At 46.8% G+C, this 26,887-nt stretch overlaps 1 protein-coding gene across 1 annotated transcript; it reads left to right on the plus strand.

Annotated features, from left to right (window-relative positions):
• Positions 1-1,115: 1,115 nt before the first annotated feature.
• SH3BP5L (SH3 binding domain protein 5 like) lies at positions 1,116-26,887 on the plus strand. The gene is made up of 8 exons (XM_056539844.1): positions 1,116-1,586; positions 5,898-6,122; positions 12,725-12,787; positions 12,875-13,003; positions 13,784-13,945; positions 20,052-20,225; positions 25,354-25,680; positions 26,713-26,887. The coding sequence occupies exons 2-8, from the start codon at positions 5,934-5,936 to the stop codon at positions 26,845-26,847; spliced, it is 1,179 nt and encodes a 392-aa protein (XP_056395819.1). The 5' UTR covers positions 1,116-1,586; positions 5,898-5,933; the 3' UTR covers positions 26,848-26,887.

A 26,887-nucleotide genomic window follows, 5' to 3' on the forward strand; every position in this document is an offset into this window, starting at 1 on the left:
GTTCATCAGAAGGGGGCTCCTATAAACTTGTCTGGGGGGGTCGGACTCGGGCACTATCATGTGGGGTGCGTGGCCTCGCCTGGCGGTGTCTCCGCCGCCGTGCAGGGGACTCAACATCACGACTAGATGAGGAGGAGGAGGAACACAGGAATGTTGGGTCTTCATCGTCCTCACTGGCAGATTCAGAGGCAGAGGCAGGAACAGCGTAAGCCTCCGCTACCGAAAATGCCCGGCGAGCCATCGCCATTTTGGACGGTGTCGGGGGGGGGGGGGAGGTGCGTATGTAATTTGTTTGTTTGGTGTTAACTTTAGATATAACGGGGTGTGATCAGAAATCAAACAACCGTTATATGGGGGGGGGGGGGGGGGGGCTGTAGCTGGGGGGCTGATGACCCCCCTGGGCATTTGCGCGGGGGGGCCTGCTGATCGATATCAGCAGTCACCCCGGTCCGGTCCCCGCCCCCTGCGCGACGGGGACCGAAATTCCTACGGGCGTATGGATACATCCTGGGTCCTTAAGTACCAGGGTGTCAGGACGTAAGCGTATGCCCTGGGTCCTTAACTGGTTAATACACCAGCTCTGTACCACAAAATAAGCTGAGATATACAACTGAACAGACATTATTACACATAAAAGGCTTAGATACACTCTGAGTAGACAGTATCACACAATAGGCTTAGATACACTCTGTAGACAGTATCACACAATAGGCTTAGATACACTCTTTGTAGACAGTATCACACAATAGGCTTAGATACACTCTTTGTAGACAGGATCACACAATAGGCTTAGATACACTCTGTAGACAGTATCACACAATAGGCTTAGATACACTCTGTAGACAGTATCACACAATAGGCTTAGATACACTCTTTGTAGACAGTATCACACAATAGGCTTAGATACACTCTTTGTAGACAGGATCACACAATAGGCTTAGATACACTCTTTGTAGACAGTATCACACAATAGGCTTAGATACACCGACTCAGCATGGCAGTATCACACAACAAGTTTAGATACACCAACTAAACGAACAGAACCACACACTATAAGCTTAGATACACCGTCTCAGGATACAGTACCACACAATAGGCAATAGTAATGTAGCTTTATTATTCCATAAGCATGCTGGGCTCTGTAGTTCCATTGCAGACGAGATCAGATCTCGCGTATAATCCGTTGGGGGGGGGGAGACATGGCGGCTGGTTTCCATGGTGACAGAACCGGCGTTGTCTCCATAGCAGCAGCGGGCTCTACGTTTTGCTCCTGTCCCGGTCTCCGCTGCCCCCCCCCCCGGGGATAATCACGTGTGACCCCCGCACATCCGCCGCCCCCAGCTGTGTCCTCCTCTCCCGTACAGCTCTACAACCGTACAGCCCGTGCAGGCCGCCATCTTGGTGTACGGAGCGACCGTTCCTGCAGTTTCCGCTTCCGGGTCGCTGGGCGCCGCCTAAACAAAATCCCAGGCAACTGGATTGACAAGCGCAACAGGGCAGCGCTGGGGGTCTTTGTGACGTCATTGGCAGCCCCGTGACGTCACAGCGGGTGCCCTGACCCGGCATGGCGTAAGAAGAAGGCTCAGGTGGGTGACTTACCCAGGTCACGTGGCTGGGGGAGGGCGAGGGGGGTCCCTGGGTGGTGGATGTGGCCCCTGAGCATGCTATAGAGCACTATAGAGATAGGAGCCTGGCCCCCCTGCAGCTGAGGAGGAACTACAAGTCCCAGCAAACCCAGAGACATTCACTGTTCACTGACTGCCAGGGACACACAATGGAGCAGACACTTCATATATATCTATACAAGTGTTTTCCAACCAAGGTGCCTCCAGCTGTTGCAAAACTACAACTCCCAGCATGCCCAGACAGCCGTTGGCTGTCTGGGCGTGCTGGGAGTTGTAGTTTTGCAACAGCTGGAGCACACAGGATGGGAAACCTTGATCTATAAACTCCTTGGCCACTTTATTAGGCACAATTGCCTTAACACAATACATTTAGGCATGTAGACATGGTCAAGACAACTTGAAGTTTAACTAGAGCATCAGAAGGGGTAAGAAAGGGGTTTTAAGTGATGTAGTTTTTAGTGCTAGATGAGCCAGTCTGAGGATTTTGGGGATTTTTACACACAACCATCTCTAGGATATACAGAGAATGGTCCGAAAAAGAGAAAATATCCAGTGAGCGGCGGTTGTGCGGAGGAAAAGGCCTTGTTGGTGTCAGAGGAGAATGGGCAGACTGGTTTGAGATGACAAAAAGGCAACAGTAATTCAAATAACCACTGGTTATAATCGAGGTCTGCAGAATACCATCTCTGATCGCACAACACGTCCAACCTTGATGCAGATGGGCTACAGCAGCCGAAGATCACACCGGGGGCCACTCCTGTCAGCTAAGAACAGGAAACTGAGGCCACAATTTACACAGGAACCAAAACTGGATAATAGAAGATGGAAGAACGTTGTCTGGTCTGAGGAGTCTCCCTCCAGCTGTGACATCAGATGACAGGGTCAGAATTTGGTGTAAACAACATAAATCATGGATCCATCCTGCCTTGTATCAGGGTCAGGCTGGTGGGGGAGGGGGTCACTCTGGGCCCCTTAGTACCCAACAGCCTCCCTGTGTATTGTTACTGACCATGTCCATCTCTTTATGACCACAGTGGACCCATCTTCTGATGATACTTCCAGCAGGATAATGTCCCATGTCACATGACATCATCTCATACAGGACAATGAGGTCACATGACATCATCTCATACAGGACAATGAGGTCACATGACATCATCTCATACAGGACAATGAGGTCACATGACATCATCTCATACAGGACAATGAGGTCACATGACATCATCTCATACAGGACAATGAGGTCACATGACATCATCTCATACAGGACAATGAGGTCACATGACATCATCTCATACAGGACAATGAGGTCACATGACATCATCTCATACAGGACAATGAGGTCACATGACATCATCTCATACAGGACAATGAGGTCACATGACATCATCTCATACAGGACAATGAGGTCACATGACATCATCTCATACAGGACAATGAGGTCACATGACATCATCTCATACAGGACAATGAGGTCACATGACATCATCTCATACAGGACAATGAGGTCACATGACATCATCTCATACAGGACAATGAGGTCACATGACATCATCTCATACAGGACAGTGAGGTCACATGACATCATCTCATACAGGACAGTGAGGTCACATGACATCATCTCATACAGGACAGTGAGGTCACATGACATCATCTCATACAGGACAGTGAGGTCACATGACATCATCTCATACAGGACAGTGAGGTCACATGACATCATCTCATACAGGACAATGAGGTCACATGACATCATCTCATACAGGACAGTGAGGTCACATGACATCATCTCATACAGGACAATGAGGTCACATGACATCATCTCATACAGGACAGTGAGGTCACATGACATCATCTCATACAGGACAGTGAGGTCACATGACATCATCTCATACAGGACAGTGAGGTCACATGACATCATCTCATACAGGACAGTGAGGTCACTGGACTCCAATGGCCTCCACAGTCACCAGATCTCATCCTATAGATCACCGCAGGGATGTGGTGAAACCGGAGATTCTTATCATGGATCCTACAAATCTACAGCAACTGTGTGATGTCATCATGTCCATATGGAGGAACTGTGTGATGTCATCATGTCCATATGGAGGAACTGTGTGATGTCATCATGTCTATATGGAGGAACTGTGTGATGTCATCATGTCTATATGGAGGAACTGTGTGATGTCATCATGTCTATATGGAGGAACTGTGATGTCATCATGTCCATATGGAGGAACTGTGTGATGTCATCATGTCCATATGGAGGAACTGTGTGATGTCATCATGTCTATATGGAGGAACTGTGTGATGTCATCATGTCTATATGGAGGAACTGTGTGATGTCATCATGTCTGTATGGAGGAACTGTGTGATGTCATCATGTCTGTATGGAGGAACTGTGTGATGTCATCATGTCTGTATGGAGGAACTGTGTGATGTCATCATGTCTGTATGGAGGAACTGTGTGATGTCATCATGTCCATATGGAGGAACTGTGTGATGTCATCATGTCCATATGGGGGAACTGTGTGATGTCATCATGTCTATATGGGGGAACTGTGTGATGTCATCATGTCCATATGGGGGAACTGTGTGATGTCATCATGTCCGTATGGGGGAACTGTGTGATGTCATCATGTCTGTATGGAGGAACTGTGTGATGTCATCATGTCCGTATGGAGGAACTGTGTGATGTCATCATGTCTGTATGGAGGAACTGTGTGATGTCATCATGTCTATATGGAGGAACTGTGTGATGTCATCATGTCTATATGGAGGAACTGTGTGATGTCATCATGTCTATATGGAGGAACTGTGTGATGTCATCATGTCTATATGGAGGAACTGTGTGATGTCATCATGTCTGTATGGAGGAACTGTGTGATGTCATCATGTCTATATGGAGGAACTGTGTGATGTCATCATGTCTGTATGGAAGAGCATCTCTGAGGAATGTGTCCAGCACCTTTGTAGAAGTATAAAGGGGGTCTGACCCAGTACCTAATAAAGTGGCCAATGAGTGTATATGGCAGTGTCTTCCAGTCAGGGTGTCTGGGCATGCTGGGAGTTGTAGTTATACAACTGCATACTGCAACCAGTGATCTCCACCCATACCTCCCAACAGTGTTTGGTTCGCAATGTTGCATCCTCTCAGCAGGTCGGTACAGCACATTAGGTGAGGAGGTGGGTCCCCCCCCCCCCCTTCCCTTTTCCATTTGACAACAGGGAGCGCCCCGTTTTTTTGTTCTTTTTCCATTTTCTAACAGTGGGATGTTGGGAGTTTTGTTCCTTGGTGGAGTTCCCCTTTAAATCATGTTCTCTGTCTCCAGTGATGTTTAGAGACCGGGACAGGGAGACGTGTGATGTCACTGCAGGATCTGATTGGGGGGGAGTTAGTCATCATTATTTGGGATAATTGCCGCCCTGACGCTTCGTTGTTAATGACAACCAGTAACAATGGGAGGGGAGGGGCTTATTAAAAGGGCGCGGACATCTCCATACTGGGAGGACTGTGTAATGTACAGCGAGGATCACCGAATAGCTGCAGGTATTAGAGGAAGATTTAGGGAATCAGATACCCCCCCCCCCCCCCCCAAATATGGGGATCGGTAATATATGTACTGTACCTTTTAAACCTCTCTTCTGTCATCTTTCGTTCCTGCTAGTCCTTTTTTTGTCCACAGAAGAGAATTATGAATAAAGTTGTTGTCCGCCATCTTGGGGGGGGGGGGTCTTGGTTCAGGGAGGTTTCCAGTTCTTGGAAGACCCCCCTTAAGTATATATTCACATGCAGTGGTGATAATGTATAACGGTGGTCTCCGAACTGTGGATGTTACAAAACTACAACCCCCAACATGCCCTGAAAGTCTTCCCCAAATTGTGGCTTTCCCACTGTTACCTGTGCAGAACTAAAACTCCCAGCATGCCCGGACAACCGATGACTGGTGTAAATCAGTGGTCTCCAAACTGTAGACCTGTAGAAGTTGCAAAACTACAACTCCCAGCATGCCCGGACAGCCGTTGGCTGTCCGGGCATGCTGGGAGTTGTAGTTTTGCACAGGCAACAGTGGGAAAGCCACAGTTTGGGGAAGACTTAGGGCATGCTGGGAGTTGTAGTTTTGTGACAGCTGGAGATCAGCAGATTGGGGCATGAAAGCCTACATATTGGGGAACTCCACCAGGGAGACATGCTGGGATTTGTAGTTTGGCAACAGCTGTGAATACATACTGTCTCCATGTATCCCGGTTGATCATGTTCATGGTGTCTTGCAGTTGTCTCGGTACGATGCGCGGCTGAGCTGTCCCGCCATGGAGGTGACAGAAGGACCCCCTTGTGAGGAGAGGCTTCCAACACCTGGCGCTGAGGGGGGCATCATCCATGAGGAGCTGGGAGGACACGGAGAGAACGACAGTGTCATCAAGAAACCAACTGAGACCCCCGGCGAGGCCAAGAAGGATGAGGGGGAGGCGGAAGAGGAGCTGGACCCCAGAATACAGGTATATATGGCTGTGAGGAGGAGCTTGGCCCCAGGATACAAGTATATATGGATGCGAGGAGGAGCTGGACCCTAGGATACATATATATATATATATGGCTGTGAGGAGGAGCTGGACCCAAGGGTATAGGTATATATGGCTGTGAGGAGGAGCTGGACCCAAGGGTACAGGTATATATGGCTGTGAGGAGGAGCTGGGCCTCAGGATACAGGTATATATGGCTGTGAGGAGGAGCTGGGCCTCAGGATACAGGTATATATGGCTGTGAAGAGGAGCTGGGCGTCAGGATACATTTATATATGGCTGTGAGGAGGAGCTGGGCCCCAGGATACAAGTATATATGGCTGTGAGGAGGAGCTGGGCCCCAGGGTATAGGTATATCTTGCTGTGAGGAGGAGCTGGGCCCCAGGATACATATATATATGGCTGTGAGGAGGAGCTGGACCCTAGGATACGTATATATGGCTGTGAGGAGGAGCTGGGCCCTAGGGTATAGGTGTATATATGGCTGTGAGGAGGAGCTGGGCCACAGGATACAGGTATATATGGCTGTGAGGAGGAGCTGGGCCTCAGGATACAGGTATATATGGCTGTGAGGAGGAGCTGGGCCTCAGGATACAGGTATATATGGCTGTGAGGAGGAGCTGGGCCACAGGATACAGGTATATATGGATGTGAGGAGGAGCTGGGCCTCAGGATACAGGTATATATGGTTGTGCGGAGGAGCTGGGCCACAGGATACAGGTATATATGGATGTGAGGAGGAGCTGGGCCTCAGGATACAGGTATATATGGTTGTGCGGAGGAGCTGGGCCACGGGATACAGGTATATATGGCTGTGAGGAGGAGCTGGGCGTCAGGATACAGGTATATATGGCTGTGAGGAGGAGCTGGGCCACAGGATACAGGTATATATGGCAGTGAGGAGGAGCTGGGCCACAGGATACAGGTATATATGGCTGTGAGGAGGAGCTTGGCGTCAGGATACAGGTATATATGGCTGTGAGGAGGAGCTTGGCGTCAGGATACAGGTATATATGGCTGTGAGGAGGAGCTGGGCCACAGGATACAGGTATATATGGCTGTGAGGAGGAGCTTGGCCTCAGGATACAGGTATATATGGCTGTGAGGAGGAGCTGGGCCACAGGATACAGGTATATATGGCTGTGAGGAGGAGCTTGGCGTCAGGATACAGGTTTATATGGCTGTGAGGAGGAGCTGGGTGTCAGGATATAGTTATATCTTGCTGTGAGGAGGAAGATTGTCAGACCCTGAGGACAGGGGGGTGTACAGCGCCCAAGATGTAGCGGCAGGTTTTCCAAAAACATAGCTCTGTGTTGCCGCTCTTACACTGAGCAGGTCAGGGGTCATGGAATGCCCCCTGCCCCCCCCCCCCCCCCCCCCACCCCCCCCCCATGACTTAGGGCTCGTTCACACGGCCGTCTGCCCCCGTTAATAAATGTTCGTTCTGCAATCTGTTTGATCATTTTTAAACGGCTGTAACCTAATCCCATTGATGTCATTTGGATTTTTTTTTTTTTACAATCCTTTATCACCCGTTCGCACACGTTTGCTTCCTGTTCCGTTTTTTTTTTGACGGGGGGCAAAGACGTTGCATGCAGAATTTTTATTCCCTTCAAAAATAACGGAATAGAAACGGATATTATAAATTTAACATTGAAGTCTATGGCAAACGGACGAGCATATATTGTCATTCGTTTGCACCCAGTTTTTAAAGGGGTACTCCACTGCCCCAGTGTCCAGAACATCTAGTTCAGAACACTGGGTGCGGGGGGTCATGATGTCACGGCCACGCCCCTCGTGACATCACACCCCCTCAATGCAAGTCTATGGGAGGGGGCGTGACGTACGTCACGCCCCCTGCCATAGACTTACATTGAGGGGGCGTGGTGTGACATCACGACCCCCGCAGCCCCAGCATTCGGAACTAAATGTTACGGACCCTGGGGAAGTGGAGTACCCCTTTAATATTCATTTTTGAACCGCTATTACGTCTGAGCTCACAAGGAGTAAAATCAGCAAACTCTTGCTGTGCTGCGGGACTACTACTACTCCCATCGTGGAACAGACTTTTTTCCATGATGGGAGTAGTTGTTTCCAGGCTACGGGAGTCTGGGGAGGCTAGATTAGTGCTTGTTCTACTACCCCCCCCCCATCATGGAACAGAGTTTGTTCCATGTTGGGGGTAGTATTACAGGGGCTTAGGGATTGATCGCACTGGGTCTCACTTCTGAGACCCGATGCCATCAGAAATTATTAACCGAGGGAGCGGGCGGCATTCTCCGCAACCCTGCGATGTAGATAGTGTGTGTGTGTGTTTTACTTTCATTTTCAAATACCCCGCCGGGAGCCCTCATTGGCTGGCACCAAGGGGCCATTCAGGGCTCCCGGTGGGTTTTTTAAAGTCAATAGCGAGGATTGTAATGTTGCACTACACTGGCGGCCGGGGAAGCATTGCGCTGCGTTCCCCGGCTGCCCTGACGCGCTGCAGGACCATATGTATAGAAGCGCTGCAGTGGGCCAAGATCTATAGGTAGCGCAGCTGGGGGCAATATACACAGCTAGTGCAGTGGGGGGGGGGGGGGGGCAATATACACAGCTATTGCAGTGGGAGGGGGGGGGGCAGACATATAGCTCTACATGTCTGGTCCCCGCTGCACCAGCTATGTATATTGCCCCCCTGCTACGCTAGCTGTGTATATTGCCCCCCTGCTACGCTAGCTGTGTATATTGCCCCCCGCAGCGAGCGCACACATATGTCCCTTGCAGCGCATGTGTGCAGTATGCTATCAGCAGCGCATCATGCTGCTGGCCGGGGAAGGCAGCGCACTTTTCACAGATAGCGATTCGAGGGACATGCGTGTTTAGAAGCGCTGCAGGGGGACAGATATGTATCACTATATATCACTATATGTCTGTCCCCTGCAGCGCTTCTATACACATATGTCCCTCGAATCGCTATCTGTGAAAAGTGCGCTGCCTTCCCCGGCCAGCAGCATGATGCGCTTCTGATAGATCTTGCCCCCCAACAGTGCAATGCTTCCCGGCCGCCAGTGTAGTTCAATATTAAAGGGGTTATCCAGGAAAAAACTTTTTTTTATATATATCAACTGGCTCCAGAAAGAAAACAGATTTGTAAATTACTTCTATTAAAAAAATCTTAATCATTTCAGTACTTATGAGCTGCAAATGTTGAGTTGTTCTTTTCTGTCTAAGTGCTCTCTGATGACACCTGTCTAGGAAACCGCCAGTTTAGAAGCAAATCCCCATAGCAAACCTCTTCTACTCTGTGCAGTTCCCGAGACAAGCAGAGATGTCAGCAGAGAGCACAGTTGCCAGACAGAAAAGAACAACTCAACTTCAGCAGCTGATAATTATTGGAAGGATTAAGATGTTTTAATAGAAGTCATTTACAAATCTGTTTAACTTTCTGGAGCCAGTTGATATAAAAAAAATATATATATATATAATTTCTGGAATACCCCTTTTAATAGTGTAAAAGAGATGAAGACTGTGCAGGAGAAGACAATAGTGGCGGCACTCACTCTAGTATGCAGGGGTTCTTTTATTGAGGAGTGAGGCTGGAGCGATCCACAAAACAGAGCAACACTGTGTTTCACTGGCGGCTGAGATCATTCGTCCTATGTTCGCAAAATTCGCATATTCGCTATGTTCATTCATTTTTTTTTTCCATGCCAAAATTTGCATGTGCAAAAAAAAAAATTTGCATAAAAATTTGCATGTGAACAAAAGAAAAGAAAAAAAAAAAAGAATATTCGTCATTACGAATATATAGCACTAGATTCTAAATATTGGCGAAATCGCGACGTTCCGATATTCTCGATAACAATTTGCATTACGAATATTCGTGCTCAGCACTATTCGGAATGCAAATTTTTTTTTTTTTTTTTCACATGCAAATTTTTATGGGAATTTTCGCATGGGTACAAAATAAAAAAAGCGAATATGCGGATTTTGCGAACATAGGACGAATAATCGTCAATGTATCCGCAAAATACCGCAAATTCGAATATGGCCCCTGCCGCCCATCACTAGTCTTCAGAGCCTGTGGCACCCACTAAGTCTGTGCAGGTGATGACCAGAGTGGACCTAGTCCAGTGTTTCCTATAAGGCTGCCTCCAGCTGTTGCAAGACTACAAGGCTGTCCAGGCATGCTGGGGGTTGTAGTTTTGCAACAGCTGGAGACACCCTGATTGGGAAACACTACTCTAAGCATTGGAATTAGGACAGGTGTATGACCTCTTATAGTAGCTCTAGCAGAGTCTGATTTTGGGGACAATTTGACACTATGTGAAGGACGAGAACCAAAGGATCTGCACCAAAATCCTGAACATGTGACCAGAACATGTGACCTCTGTACGGCGGCTGCTATACACAGGAGGCCGGGGGTTAAGTGCATCGGCTCCTCTGTAATCTCCTTGGGTGACCTCTTAGTCAGCACTTACGAGAGGAGGATGATCCACCATACATAATAGATGAAGGAGAAGACTGAGGGGCGTACGGCGCAGTGCGGTTATAGAGGGGCAGGATGTGTCCTCAGAAGGTCCGCTCCACATTTATAGTGTTAGGGACGACTAAATAGCTCTTAAAGGGGTATTCCAGGAAAAAACTGGCTCCAGAAAGTTAAACAGATTTGTAAATTCTATATAAAAAAATAAAAAAGTCTTAATCCTTCCAATAATTATCAGCTGCTGAAGTTGAGTTATTCTTTTCTGTCTCGCAACAGTGCTCTCTGCTAACACCTCTGCTTGTCTCGGGAACTAAACAGAGTAGAAGAGATTTGCTATGGGGATTTGCTTCTACTCTGGACAGTTCCCGAGACAGAAAAGAACAACTCAACTTCAGCAGCTCATAAGTATTGAAAGGATTAAGATTTTGTAATAGAGGTAATTTACAAATCTGTTTAACTTTCTGGAGCCAGTATGTATGTGTATATATATATATATATATATATATATCAAGTTTTTTCCTGGATAACCCCTTTAAATGGGTCATACTAAGATTTTATCTCCTCCCATCGTCACAGGCTAGGGGATAAGTGTCTGATCTGTGGGGTTCTGGCTGCTAGAACGTAGGTATATGAGTAAATGTAGTGGCGGTATGCATTCTCATTCACTCTCTATAGGATATAGCAGTGTTTTCCAACCAGTGCCCCTCCAGCTGTTGCAAAACTACAACTCCCAGCATGCCCGGACAGCCGTTGGCTGTCCGGGCATGCTGGGAGTTGTAGTTTTGCAACAGCTGGAGGTACCCCTGGTTGGAAATCATTGACCTATACTATATACAACTATACAGTCCAACATACTGGGAGTTGTAGTTTTGCAACAGCTGGAGGCACCCCTGGTTGGGAAACGCTGACCTATACTATATACTACTATATAGTCCAACATACTGGGAGTTGTAGTTTTGCAACAGCTGGAGGTACCCCTGGTTGGAAATCATTGACCTATACTATATACAACTATACAGTCCAACATACTGGGAGTTGTAGTTTTGCAACAGCTGGAGGCACCCCTGGTTGGGAAACGCTGACCTATACTATATACTACTATATAGTCCAACATACTGGGAGTTGTAGTTTTGCAACAGCTGGAGGTACCCCTGGTTGGAAATCATTGACCTATACTATATACAACTATACAGTCCAACATACTGGGAGTTGTAGTTTTGCAACAGCTGGAGGCACCCCTGGTTGGAAAATGCTGACCTATACTATATACTACTATATAGTCCAACATGCTGGGAGTTGTAGTTTTGCAACAACTGGAGGTTCTCTGGTTGAGAAACACTGACATGTGACAGGGAATAAGGCTGGTCCATACTGACTGACTAAGTACTCAACCAGCGTGCCTCCAGCTGTTGCAAAACCTAAACCCCCAGCATGCTGGCAGTTGTCGTTTTGCAACAGCTGGAGACACCCTGGTTGGGAAACACTGCCCTAGACCGACAACTGATGTGTCTCCAAACAATTTATATAGATGATACACTATCCAGTATCCAAAAACCTATATGAAGATATGATACTAAACATCCCGACATGTTTCTGCAGGGTCTCCTCAGGGGACCCAGATGAAAAGATGCCTGTACAGTTCTTTTACTAACTTGACGCCACTGCCGACAAAGTCTATTCCAAGTCTTGGTTGCTATGTATATGCTGCCTTATAACCATATTATTGCTATGTGCTTGTCAGGCAGCGCAATTCTAACATAAGACATACCTTCTCTCTTTTTGTAAAAATACATTTTGGTGGAGCTCTCCTTTTTAAGCGCCTCTGGCTATATAGTGAAGACCAGTGGTCTTCAACCTGCGGACCTCCAGATGTTGCAAAACTACAACTCCCAGCATGCCCGGACAGCCGTTGGCTGTCCGGGCATGCTGGGAGTTGTAGTTTTGCAACATCTGGAGGTCCGCAGGTTGAAGACCACTGGTCTAGAGCCTTTTTCTGTGGTCCTTTAAATGCTAAGTAGTGACATTATGACTGGTGCCATAGATCTGACTCCCCTCCCCCCCCCCCACTTCCCCGTCTCCCCTGCTGATTCTCCGTCTTCTTGTTCCTCAGGAAGAATTAGAGCGTCTGAACCAGGCGAGCGAGGAGATTAACCAGCTGGAGCTGCAGTTGGATGTAAGTGCCGCTCTCTGCCGTCCGTCCGTCCGTTTTACCGCATCAGCTTAGAAAGCACTGATATTTTTTGCACACTGCCCCCTGCAGGATGCCCGCACTGCCTACCGCCGGATACTGACAGAGTCCGCCAGACGCCTAAACTCTTTGGCCACTCAACTCGGAGCCTGTATCGAAAAAGCCAGGCCGTACTATGAAGCGCGGAGACTGGCCAAGGAGGTACTATTCACTCCCCTCTGAGGACGGGGTCACTTTAATTTTTAAAGAAGAGCTCCAGATTTAATTTTTTGTTTTTTTTCCAATATCGTTCACACTAACGATCACTAGTCATACAGCTCCATTGTTATCAAGATAGCAGCAGCAGCAGCAGCAGTATACAGGTAGAGCTGGAGGGGAGGTGTGTATAACTACTTTATATCCTGTTCCCATAGAGATAGCAGCAGCAGTATACAGATAGAGCTGGAGGAGAGGTGTATAACTACTATATATCCTGATCCCATAGAGATAGAGCTGGAGGGGAGGTGTGTATAAATAACTACTATATATCCTGGTCCCATAGAGATAGCAGCAGTATACAGAGAGAGCTGAGAGGGGAGGTGTATAACTACTATATATCCTAATCCCACAGAGATAGCAGCAGTATAGAGATAGAGCTGAGAGGGGAGGTGTATAACTACTATATATCATAATCCCATAGAGATAGCAGCAGTACACTGATAGAGCTGAAGGGGAGGTGCATAACTACTATATATCCTGATCCCATAGAGGCAGCAGCAGTATACAGATAGAGCTGAAGGGTAGGGGTCTGGCAGCTGCTTGGAGTAATCCAATAGGCAATGATCTCATCCTGTAGTTTACAGTGAGTCAGCTGATCCAGGACTGACTACTATAAGCAGGAAAAATAATCCCCGGAGTGCTTCTTTATTGTTCTGTAGGTAAGAAAGAAGTAAATGATTTGTAAAATACTGATTTATTTTTATTTTTATTTTTTTCCTCCAGGCTCAGCAGGACACACACAGCGCAGCTCTGCGGTACGAGCGGGCGGTCAGCATGCATGCTGCAGCCCGGGAGATGGTGTTTGTTGCAGAACAAGGAGTCACCGCTGACAAAAACAGGCTAGACCCGACGTGGCAAGAAATGCTGAACCACGCAACCTGCAAAGTGAGAAGAGAGGGAGGGGGCGCTAGGGTCACTTGTCAAAAACTTCACGATCGCTCTTCATTGGGGGACACAGATACTGATAGGTATATGCTCTTGCCACTAGGAGGCGCTGACACTAGGAAAAGAAGTTGGCTCCTCCCTGGCAGGATATACCCGCCCACTGGAAGTGAGGTCATCATTTGTAGCTAGTGTCAGTAGGAGGCGACACAGGAGCTCCCCAGACCTGGTCTTTTTTTATTATTTTCTATGAAGGGCGTTTTTATTTCTCCCTTTTGTTTCCCTTTTTCAGGGGGGGTTCAGGAGCATGGCGCTACCTGTTCCCCCATATGGGACAAAGGGGCACAGAACATAAGAGTATGGGCCGCCAACCCCTTATCGCCAATGGCCATCGCCTGGAGGTTGTACCTTGAGTCCGGGTCCCCCACTGCCCCTGCTCGCCCGCTATCTTAGCCTGGTATGATTCAGCGTGGTCTAATGCTGGCTGAAGCCGTCAAGGGGTGAGTATGTGGCAACTGAGGTGAGTATGCCCCCCAATACCACTCTTCCCCCCCCCCCCCACCCCACCCTCGACGAAGAAGCAGCAGTAGCCTTGTTTCTGGGGCTGTTTATGGCAACTAGGGTGGGGGTCCGGGCAGTAAGGGGTTAACACTGATATTTTATTCATGCAGCTTCTGCTGCGTCCTCAGCTCTTGGCAAGTTTCTATTTTCTGGCGGTCCCTGTTTTCTTGCGCACTTCTCTTGCTGCGGGTCTTAGCAAGCCGTTACAGGGACTTCCAACATATGTTCTGTTCCTGCCGTGGGCGTCCTAGCCCTTCGGGCAGAGGGGTTCCTGCGGGCCCCCCCCCCCCCCACATGCGACAGAGGAGCAGGGTGATCGCCTATCTGGCTGTCGCACCCTTTTCACCAGCGCCTGGAAGTGTTCTTGTTCAGCCAGACTGTCGTCTGCACGGTTTCCGCCGCGGTCGGTCTCCCATGTCAGGGCTGTCACGGGCAGGGCCAGGTTCCCGTACCTCACTACCAGTGTGAGGAATCTGGATGTGGCTCCCTGCAGTTACACAGGACTGATGCCAGTCAGCCAGACTTCGTCTACTGGGGCTCCGGCACCACCAGGTCGCCCGTTGGCTCTGTCTCACTCCGGTACCCCACTTCCTGTGGAAGGGTTCGAAGGAGTGATCCTGTGCGTTAAAGAATCCTTTACCAGTCAGCCAGACGGTTGTCTGCATGATTTGCTGCTACGTCAGGTCAACTACCATACATTTTCCACTGAAGTTCAGGTATCCCACTTCGGAGATGTAGTTCCTAGTGAGTCACCCCATGTTGCTCCATGGGCCTTATACAATGCACCACATACCAGGTCCTTCTCTACGTTCCTGCCGCTCTCATAGCTGAGGGCTGGTGGCCTCTTTCAATGTGTGGCTCTGAATGCGTTACCCAGTGTGGCCATGGTCCCTATGCCATATAGCCAGACTGTGTCTACATGGTTTCTAATCCACCAGGTCACCTCCCCCTTTCCTTCCGCTCCCGCCACTGCAACCTGGTGACTTTCTTTACACTGACACCAAGGTCTTCTAGAGTAACCTTCCTGTGTTCAGAGCCTGGGTTTCCACCTCCGTTCCCGTCCTGACGGGTTGTTGCTTCAGTGTGCTTGGACCGCCAGGGCCAAGGACTGGTTGGTCTCCTTGTCTTGGACACAATCCTGGGATTCTGTGGCATGCCTTCTTTTCTAGGTCGGCTCTCCTGAGTCTTGGGCCTTAGTGATGGTTGAGGTCTTGGGCATGTGTAGCGATCCTGCCCAGACTTCTCCGCGTTCCCATTTGTCGGGCGGTCTCTCTATGCCGCACTTCTTCTTGTCTCGCGGAAGTTTGTCACCCGGAGCGTTTCGCGGACCTTGGGTTTTCTTACCCTTCAGTGGAAGTCTTCCTGGAGACTCGGGAACCTTCTTTTTCCCATGTCGGCCGCTCCGGTGTTCCAGAATGCTCCTTTTCAGGGTCTTCCACTCCTTTTTTGGCCGTTTATTCTTCCGTGTCCATCTTCCAGGTGACCCAGAAACCTCCAGTTTCCGGGCCTATCATTTCGGTGTCCCACGATGCCCCTTTCTGGACGTTCCGCTCCTTTTTTTTGGCCGTTATTACCTTCTGTCTCCTCCATTAGGTTCCATGTTCTCTCACGATGTAGGGCGTTCCTGTCGTCTGGATTACACCACTCAAGCTATTTTGCTCGTGGCGGGCCCCTGGATGGGGGGGGTTTGGGTCTTCAGATGTTCAGTTCATCGATCTTCTTCTGTACCAAGCCTCTCTTGAGACGGTTTCCATCTTTATTTTATCCAGTGGTTTTCTGGTCTCCACCTTTTGTGCTCACCTTCTGTCCAGGCGTCCACTGCTCTCCCTGGCAATTTTTTTTTTCCTGCTATGTTCTCTTGAATCGGTTGACTCTGGATGGGGCTCTCTTGTTGTGCCCTTTTCCATTTTTTTTGTTTTCCAGCCGGGCTGGCCCCTTGTCTGGTTCTGTGTTCCTTGGAGTTTTTTTTCCTACTTCCTTCCAGGATGGCCCATCCGGCTTCCTAGTTGACCTTTTTCTTGTCTCTCTATGAGATGTTGGTTTAGAGTCTTTGTGAAGCATGGTCCCTTCCTTTGGCGTCATGGACCGCAGGCCTTACGGACGAGTGGGTTCAGTCTCGGGACTAATACCCTTTCGCTAGTGGTTGTTCTTCCCACCCTAGGGGACTGCTTTGGTACGTCCCATCAGTATAGGTGTCCCCCAATGAAGAGTGACCGAGAAAAAGGAGATTTTTGTACTCACCGTAAAATCTCTTTCAGGTAGCCTTCATTGGGGGACACCGCACCCACCCATTTCTTTAATTTTTTTTTGTCCGGATATTCCTTTACGGTTATTGGTTTTTTATCCGGGGTTCTTTTTCTAGGGTCTTTCGGACGTATTTCTTTGTTGGCTTCTCCAACTGCTTTGCGACAAAACTGATTACCTCACTTCCAGTGGGCGGGTATATCCTGCCAGGGGGGAGCCGACTTTTTTTTCCTAGTGTCAGCACCTCCTAGTGGCAAGAGCATCTACCCATCAGTGTGTATATATATATATATATATATAGCGTGACGCCCCCTCCCATAGACATGAATGGAGGGGGCACGGTGTGACGTCACGACCACCGCTGCCCAAACCCAGCGTTCTGAACATAATGTTCAGATCCCAGGGTTCCCAATGGCCGGACCCCGCGATCAGACATCATATCCCCCTATCCTTTTGGATAGAGGCTGAATAACCCTTTTAACCCCTAAAGGACCCCTTAGGTTTTCATTTTTTCCTCCTCTCCTTCAAAAAATAACACTCTTATATTTTAATCCACAGACTAGTATGAGGGCTTGTTTTTTGCGCGACCAGTTGTCCGTTGTAATGCCATCACTCACTTTACCATAAAATGTATGGCGCAACCAAAAAAATACTATTTGTGTGGGGAAATTAAAAAGAAAACCGCAATTTTGCTAACTTTGGAAGGTTTTGTTTTCACACCGTACAATTTACGGTAAAAATGACGTGTTCTTTATTCTTTGGGTCAATACGATTAAAATAATACCCATGATAACATACTTTTTCTATTACTGTTGCGCTTAAAAAAAATCACAAACTTTTTAACCAAATTAGTACGTTTAAGATCCCCCTAATTTGAAGACCTATAACTTTTTCATTTTTCCGTATAAGTGGCGGTGTGAGGGCTCATTTTTTGCGCCGTGATCTGTACTTTTTATTGATACCATGTTTACTTATATAAAACTTTTTTACTACATTTTTTAAATAAATTTTTTTGGAATAAAATGTTATAAAAAAAGCAGCTATTTTGGACTTTTTTTGTTTTTTTGTTTATGTTCACGCCGTTCACCGTACGGTATCATTAACATTTTATTTTAATAGTTGAAATATTTACGCAAGCGACGATACCAAATATGTATATAAAATATTTTTTTAACACTTTTTGGGGGTGAAATAGGGAAAATGGGGCAATTTACGTTTTTATTGGGGGAGGGTTTTTTTCAAATTTATTTATTTTTTTTTACTTTTATTTTTACACTGTAATAGTCCCCATAGGGGACTATTTAAAGCAATCACTCGATTGCTAAACCTGTTCAGTGCTATGTATAGGACATAGCACTGATCAGCATTATCGGTCATCTTCTGCTCTGGTCTGCGGGAAGGCAGATCAGAGCAGAAGACTCCCGGAAGGCAGCGGAGCCAGGTGAAGGGAACCTCCGTCTGCCGTGCAGGATGATCGGATTGCTGCGGGCGATCCGATCATCCAATTAAGTGACCGCGATGCTGCAGATGCCGTGATCGGTATTGATCACGGCATCTGAGGGGTTAATGGCGGACATCCGCGGGATCGCGGGTGTCCACAATTACCGGCGGGTCCCTGGCTGCGATCCACAGCCGGGACCTGCCGCGCATGATCCGGGCATCGCTCTGATGCCCGCGGTTATGCTCAGGACGTAAATGTACGTCCTGGTGTGTTAAGTACCACATCACCAGGACGTACATTTACGTCCTTCATCGTTAAGGACACATTAAATTTTCATTTTTGCGTTTCCGTTTTTTTTGCCTCCCCTTTTCTTTTATTCTATTTTCTACCCGGGCCATATGAATCTTGTTTTTTGTGTGACCAGTTGTAGTTTGCAGTGACACCTTTCATTTTACCACAAAAAATAGGGGGAAGCAAAGGAAACACATTTATAGGGGCGGAATTAAAAATAGGGGTTCGTTTTTACACAGTGCTATTTATGGTAAAACTGACTTGTTCCTTATTCTGTGGGTGAAAACAATTAAGAAAATACCCACGTTTACACTCTTTTCTGTTATTATACTGTCTGTTTTAAGAAAATAAGTACGTTTAAAATTTCCCAATTCTGATCCCTTATTTTATTTTTATTTATTTTTTTTTCGGTATATGGAGCTGTTGGAGGGATAATTTTTTTGCACAATGATTTGTATATTTTATCATTTTTCTTTTAATGGGTCCTTTTTTTAATTTTTTTTTTTTTTTTTTTCATTTTCTTTTTTCTGACATTTGACGTTATATTTTAGTTGGTAGGACATTTGTGCAAGCGGCAATCACATTTAATTTTTTTTTTTATGGGAAAAGGGGGTGAATTATATTTTTATTGGGGGGGGGCTTTGATATATTTTTTTAAAATATTTATTTTATTCTATACTTTTACAGCTCTCCTTGGGGACTGTTATAGCAATCATTGGATTGCACTGTACTGATCAGTGTTATGTAATATGATAGTACTGATCAGTGTTATGTAATATGATAGTACTGATCAGTGTGTTATGTAATATTATAGTACTGATCAGTGTTATGTAATATCATTGTACTGATCAGTGTTATGTAATATTATAGTACTGGTCAGTGTTATGGAATATTATAGTACTGATCAGTGTTATGGAATATCATAGTACTGATCAGTGTTATGGAATATTATAGTACTGGTCAGTGTTATGGAATATTATAGTACTGATCAGTGTTATGGAATATTATAGTACTGTTCAGTGTTATGGAATATTATAGTACTGGTCAGTGTTATGGAATATCATAGTACTGGTCAGTGTTATGGAATATCATAGTACTGGTCAGTGTTATGGAATATCATAGTACTGGTCAGTGTTATGGAATATCATAGTACTGGTCAGTGTTATGGAATATCATAGTACTGGTCAGTGTTATGGAATATCATAGTACTGGTCAGTGTTGTGTAATATCATTGTACTGATCAGTACTATTGGTGATCTTGTACAATCTGACTTTGCAGCCAACACAAGAGGATCGGCCATTCTACACGCCGGAGGAGGGTAAAAGACCTCTGGCTGCCATTTGCACTCATCAGACCCCTGCTATTGCACTGCGGGGGTCTGATGAGCCCACCAGAATCTACCAGCACCTTTATTTGGTGTACATTTTAATTATTAAAAGAATATTAAGAGAATATGGGGGCCTAACAAAGGTAAAATTTGGGGAATGAAGAGCACCGTAACACCAAACAGAGCGCCAGCAGCTGAATTTCCTGACACATTTGCAGATGATCGACTTTCCTGTTTTGCGCAGGTGAACGAAGCCGAGGAGGAGCGGCTGCGCAGTGAATTCGAGCACCAGAGAGTCACCCGTCAGTGCCACCAAGCTGAAGCCAAAGTTCAGACCTTGCAGAAGAGCTTGAAGCGCGTCATCATCAAGAGTCGGCCATACTTTGAACTGAAGTCGCAATTCAACACGGTATTAGAGGTGAGCGTCGCCGCTGCCACCATGAAATGCCTCTTATAGGAGTTTACCAAGATCATAAGAAATTCAACTAACTGGAGGAAGTGGCATAAAGTACCAAACAAAGCTGTAATGGTCCCTGCCAGGCTTAGTGACCTGCCTGTATAGTCACATGACCTCTGCAGCCAAGCACCAACTGCTGCCACCAGTTAAAGGGGTACTCCGCTGGAAAACATTTTTTATTAACTGTTGCCAGAAAGTTAAACAGATTTGTAAATGACTTCTATTTAAAAATCTTAATCCTTCCGGTACTTATCAGCTGCTGTATACTACAGATGGAGTTCTTTTCTTTTTGAATTTCCTTTTTGTCTGACCACAGTGCTCTCTGCTGACACCTCTGTCCATATCAGGTACTGTCCAGAGCAGCATATGTTTGCTATGGGGATTTTCTCCTACTCTGGACAGTTCTAGACATGGTCAGACAGAAAGGAAATTCAAAAAGAAAAGAAACTTCCTCTGTACTATACAGCAGCTGATAAGTACTGGAAGGATTAAGATTTTTAAATAGAAGTAATTTACAACTCTGTTTAACTGTCTTGCACCAGTTAATTAAAAAAAAAAAAAAAATGTTTTCCAGCGGAGTACCTTTTAACTGGCCGCAGCAGTTACCTGGGTATTTGGGCACATCATCGCTGCAGCAGAGTGCCAACGGCTGTCCAGGCATGCTGAGAGTTGTAGTTTAGCAACAGCTGGAGGCACCCTGGTTGAAAAAAAAATAAATAAAAACGGCTGCCCTAGAGACATACATCACTTACAGAGGTGACGTTTGTTACAATGTGTCAGTGAGTTCTGTGTGGCTGCCATGTTTAGCTCTTAAAACATTAGGAGCTTTTACGTTGGAAAATATGTACTGTGAACGGGCCCTTACACTTTAACCCTTCCGCAAGAAAATGTTAGAGTTTAACTATTTGACAGCCTGGACCCTTTTACTTCTCAAGACCACCAGGGATACTAGAATTAAAGGGGTATTCCAGGAAAAAACTATTTATTTTTATATCAACTGGCTCCAGAAAGTTAAACAGATTTGTAAATTACTTCTATTAAAAAATCTTAATCCTTCCAATAATTATCAGCTGCTGAAGTTGAGTTGTTCTTTTCTGTCTGACAACAGTGCTCTCTGCTGACATCTCTGCTTGTCTCGGGAACTGCACAGAGTAGGAGAGGTTTGCTATGGGGATTTGCTTCTACTCTGGACAGTTCCCAAGACAGGTGTCATCAGAGAGCACTTAGACAGAAAAGAACAACTCAACTTCAGCAGCTCATAAGTACTGGAAGGATTAAGATTTTTTTATAGAAGTAATTTACAAATCTGTTTAACTTTCTGGAGCCAGTTGAGAGAGATTTCCCCCCCCCCCCCCCCCCCCCTGGATAACCCCTTTAACCCACTCATTGCCCCAGGCCGCTAGTCACAACTGTAAGTTACGTTTTCCTATCTGCGCTACGTGTAACATAAATGAGGATTGTTTGTTTGTGCACATATATACATGTTCAGCATTGTTCCTGCTTCTTGTTAGACTCTGCGTCTGATTGTACAGACTCCTGCAGTGCAGATAAATAGAGCGGATCGCCGGCGGTCTCGTGGGTGATGCCGTTCTCTATGGCTGGCAGTAAAGCTGCTCAGAGCTGCCGTACCACATGCGCCCATTAGGATAGAAATTCAATTTATCTGCTAAACCACCAAGCCATTATATGTCCGCTGCAGCCCATGTGTCTTTGTGACGTACTACAAATACCTGCAGTCCAAGTCAGTAAGAGGCAGTTACAGACATATCCATCTATGACTACACTTTGGTTATGATGCATCAGCCCTTACTCTTTAAAGGGGTACTCCGGTGGAAAACTTATTTTTTTTTATTTTTTTTATTTTTTAAATCAACTGGTGCCAGAACATTAAACAGATTTGTAAATTACTTCTATTAAAAAATCTTTACCCTTTACCCTTTACCTGCTCTGGACAGTTCCTGACACGGACAGAGGTGTCAGCAGAGAGCACTGTGGACAAGACAAAAAAAGAAATAAAAAAAAAAAAAGGTAATAATACTTCTGTAGCATACAGCTGCTAAAAAGTACTGGAAGGATAAAGATTTTTTAATAGAAGTAATTTACAAATCTGTTTTAACTTTCTGGCACCAGTTGATTTAAAAAAAAATAAAATAAATGTTTTCCACTGGAGTACCCCTTTAAGCCACTTTCACACTGATGTTATGCCCTGTGGGAGCTGACCCTGTGTCATCTTGGGTCAGCTGCCGGGACCCGTGGCTAATACCGAATAAATCAAAATAAATGAATTGAAATTAAAAAAAAATTAAAAAGTTGATTGCGGCATCTAAAATAAAAAAATAATAATAAAAACAGTCCCGGCAGCTCAGCGGAGCTGATCGGGATCACCGTGGTAAAACCACGGTGATCCCGATCAGCTTAGAGGATGGTCCCTTACTTGCCTCCTTGCCGTCCAAACGTTGCTAGGATGCTCCAGGATGCCTCAGCAGCCTGGAGCAATCGAGCACCGATAACACTGATCAGTGCTATGGCATAGTATTGAGCAGTGTATGCAATCAGAAGATTGTATGTAATAGTTCCCTATGGGGACTAAAAAAATGGTGTAAAAAAAAAAAAAAAGTCCCTAATAAAAGTTTGAATCACCCCGTTTTCCCATTTAAAAAAAAATAAATAAATTTAAACATGTGGTATTGCCGCGTGCATAAATGTCTGATCTGTAAAAATATAACTATGAATAAACCGCACGGTCCATGGTGTATACGTAAAAAAATTCCAAAGTCCAGAATTGTGCATTTTTGGTCACTTTGTATGCCATAAAATTTTTTTATAAAAAGCGATCAAAAAGTCCCATCAAAACAAAAATGTTACTGATAAAAACTACAGAGCACGGCGTAAAAAAATGAGCCCTCATACAGCCCTGTATACGGAAAAATAAAGAAGTTTAACAGAAGAAAAACAAAATTTAAACCTATATAGGGATCGACCGATATGTTTTTTTTTTTTTTTTTTTTTTTTAGGGCCAATACCGATAATCTGTGACCTTTCAGGCCGATAGCCGATAACTTATACAGATATTCCGGTATAAGTCATCGGCTATCCCCCCCCCCCCCCATCTGCCGCTGCAGATCAATGATTTAAGGCGGGCGCTTTAAATCAATGAACTGCAGCGGATTTTGCGGGGCCAGAGACCGCCGCCACCCGCTTCTCTCCCCCTGCCTGTCCTGGGGTCCTCCCTAGTCCAACCACTGCCCCATCGCCTCCCCCCATCCCCGGTGTTATAATTACTTGTTCCCGGGGTCCGCGATACTTCTGGCTCCGGCAGCGTCCTGCGCTGTCACTGTGCGCACTGACGGTGACGTCGTGTCGAGGACATCACTCGTCATTGCGCAGCGCGCAGCAACAGCGCAGGACGACACAGGAGCCAGAAGTATCGCGCACCCCGGGAACAGGTAATTATAACACCGGGGATGGGGGAGGCGATGTCACGCCCCTTGCCATAGACTTGCATTGAGGGGTGGCGCGTGACGTCATAAGGGGCGGGGCTGTGACATCAAGAGCTCCCGGCTCCAGCGTTCTGAACAGTTTGTTCCAAACACTGAGCAGCGGAGTACCCCTTTAAGTTAAAGGGACTCGTCCAGGCTTCTCAAGCTGACAAGTTCTGCGACTTTGGGTTTCAATATCTCTTTGAATGGGAGTATTGTTGTTTCCCACCCAGGGTGCCTCCAGTTGTGAGTAAATGAAGAAGAGGTAGTCCAGCAGTCCCGTTAAAATGTTGATCCTTTATTGAACTTTATCTTAAAAATGCAGAGCACACACCATACACCTCCACCTGGTCAGCAAACTTCTCCTATGGACGCGTTTCGAACGCATGCGCGTTCTTGATCACCAGGTGGTGAGCTGAGAGAACTTTATTTCTTATTCATCTGCCTCCAGTCGTTGCAGAACTACAACTCCCAGCATGCCCGGACAGCCGTTGGCTGTCCGGGCATGCTGGGAGTTGTAGTTTTGCAACAGCTAGAGGCACCCTGGTTGGGAAACCCTGCCCTAGAGGCATACATCTCACATCCAGAGCTGACATTTGTTACAGTGTGTCAGTGGGTTTTGTGCGGCTGTTGTTATTTCTTTGCTGTAGAAGCAAGACAAAGCCAATGTTAAAGGGGTACTCCAGTACTTTTTGGCACTCCATGCACAGGGAGATCGCAGGGGGTATAGGATACGTTTTAAATAGAGATGAGCGAACTTACAGTAAATTCGATTCGTCACGAACTTCTCAGCTCGGCAGTTGATGACTTATCCTGCGTAAATTAGTTCAGCTTTCCGGTGCTCCGGTGGGCTGGAAAAGGTGGATACAGTCCTAGGAAAGAGTCTCCTAGGACTGTATCCACCTTTTCCAGCCCACCGGAGCACCGGAAAGCGGAACTAATTTATGCAGGAAAAGTCATCAACTGCCGAGCCGAGAAGTTCGTGACGAATCGAATTTACTGTAAGTTCGCTCATCTCTAGTTTTAAAGTACTGGAGTTCCTCTTTAAAGGGGTACTCCACTGGAAAACATTATTATTATTATTATTATTATTATTATTATTCATTTTTTTATTTTTTTATTTTTTTTTAAATCAACTGGTGCCAGAAAATTCAACAGATTTGTAAATGACTTCTATTTAAAAATCTTAATCCTTCCAGTACTTATCAGCTGCTGTATGCTCCACAGGAAGTTCTTTTCTTTTTGAATTTCCTTTCTCCCTGACCACAGTGCTCTCTGCTGCCACCTCTGTCCGTGTCAGGAACTGTCCAGAGCAGGAGAAAATCCTCATAGCAAACCTCTCCTGCTCTGGACAGTTCCTAAAATGGACAAGAGGTGTCAGCAGAGAGCAGTGTGGTCAGACAGAAAGGAAATTGCAGAAAAGAAAAGAATTTCTTTTTGTAGTATACAGCAGCTGATAAGTACTGGAAGGATTAAGATTTTTAAATAGAAGTCATTTACAAATCTGTTTTAACTTTCTGGCACCAGTTCATTTAAAACTTTTTTTGGAGTACCCCTTTAAGGTTATAATGGGTCAATCCTGATTATTATGGTCTTTCGATATCTTACAGGAACACAAGGCTCGGGTCACCTCCTTGGAAGTCAAGGTGTCGCAGGCAAAGCTGAAATATTCCGGTACGCTACGTAACCTGGAGCTGATAAGCGAGGAGATCCATGCCCGACGCACGCACGGGCCGCTTTTAACACTTAGGGCCCCTCCTCTGGGAGCCGAAGCCCCCACCTCTATGGTAGATGGTGAAATGGGCCCACCGTCAGACACTGTCTCCCTCCTCAGCCTGCAGACCATTGCGTCCGACCTGCAGAAAAGCGACTCTGTGGAGCATTTGAGGGGTCTGAGCGACGTGACCAGCTTGGATGGCAGGGACTCGGACGCGGAGGTAGGAGAGGGCAGCATAGAGCGAGACCGAGGAGGGGGTAGAGCTGGTGGAGGGCTGTTCAGACATAACAGGAGTGTCAGTCTGTGAGCCGGCACGGGGATGGGGGGGGGGGGGGGGGGGGGAGGGGCTGGGGTTAGGTCTGTACAACGAAGAGCAGGTAACATTGAAGCTGGTACGGCGGGCATTAAAGGGGTACTCCACTGGCCAGCATTCGGAACCAAATGTTCCGAACGCTGTTTTCGCGCTGCGGGGGGGTCGGCCTCACACCTCGTGACGTCATGGTCACACCCTCTCAATGCAAGTCTATGGGAGGGGGCGTGGCGATCGCCATGTCCCCTCCCATAGACTTGCATTGAGGGGGAGTGGCTGTGATGTCACGAGCGGGCGTGGATGACCCCAGCAGCGTGAAAAAGGCATTCGGAATATTTGATTCCGAATGCTGGCCAGTGGAGTACCCCTTTAAAGGAGTAGTCCAGTGATGAACAACTTATCCCCTATCCTAAGGATAGGGGATAAGTTGGAGATCGCGGGGGGTCCGACCGCTGGAGCCCCCTGCGATCTCCTGTACGGAGCCCCGACAGCCCGCGGGAAGGGGGCGTGTCGACCTCCGCACGAAGCGGCGGCCGACACGCCCCCTCAATACAACTCTATGGCAGAGCCGAAGCGCTACCTTCGGCAATCTTCGGCTCTGCCATAGAGATGTATTGAGGGGGCGTGTCGGCTGCTGCTTCATGCGGAGGTTGACACCCACTATCTGGCCGGAGAGCCTGGCCCCCGTACAGAGAGATCGCAGGGGGCCCCAGCGGTCGGACCCCCCGCAATCTCAAACTTATCCCCTATCCTTTGGATAGGGGATAAGTTTTTCACCACTGGACTACCCCTTTAAGGGGGCGACACGGCTAGTATGGACAGCGCCTCTTCATATATAGGCAATTTTATGGTGGCGGAAGCGCCAAAAAAGGGAAGGGTACGAAGTAAAAATACTAACTTGAGACAAAGGGACGAGTCTAATCCATTGACATTTTCCGGCAGAACGCTTCTAGGTCTAGTGAAGTATTTGTAGCAGGAACAGGAGGACGTTTCTTCAGTATTGAGGACATAGGCGATAAAGGACCGTGCCAGCGCAGGAGGACGCGTCTCGCTGCTATGAGAACTGTCTCTGTTTGATGCAGCACTATGTCACTCTCAATAAACATGTTGTGTGGTG

Source organism: Hyla sarda, chromosome 9 (assembly GCF_029499605.1).
Source record: "Hyla sarda isolate aHylSar1 chromosome 9, aHylSar1.hap1, whole genome shotgun sequence".
NCBI lineage: Eukaryota > Metazoa > Chordata > Amphibia > Anura > Hylidae > Hyla > Hyla sarda.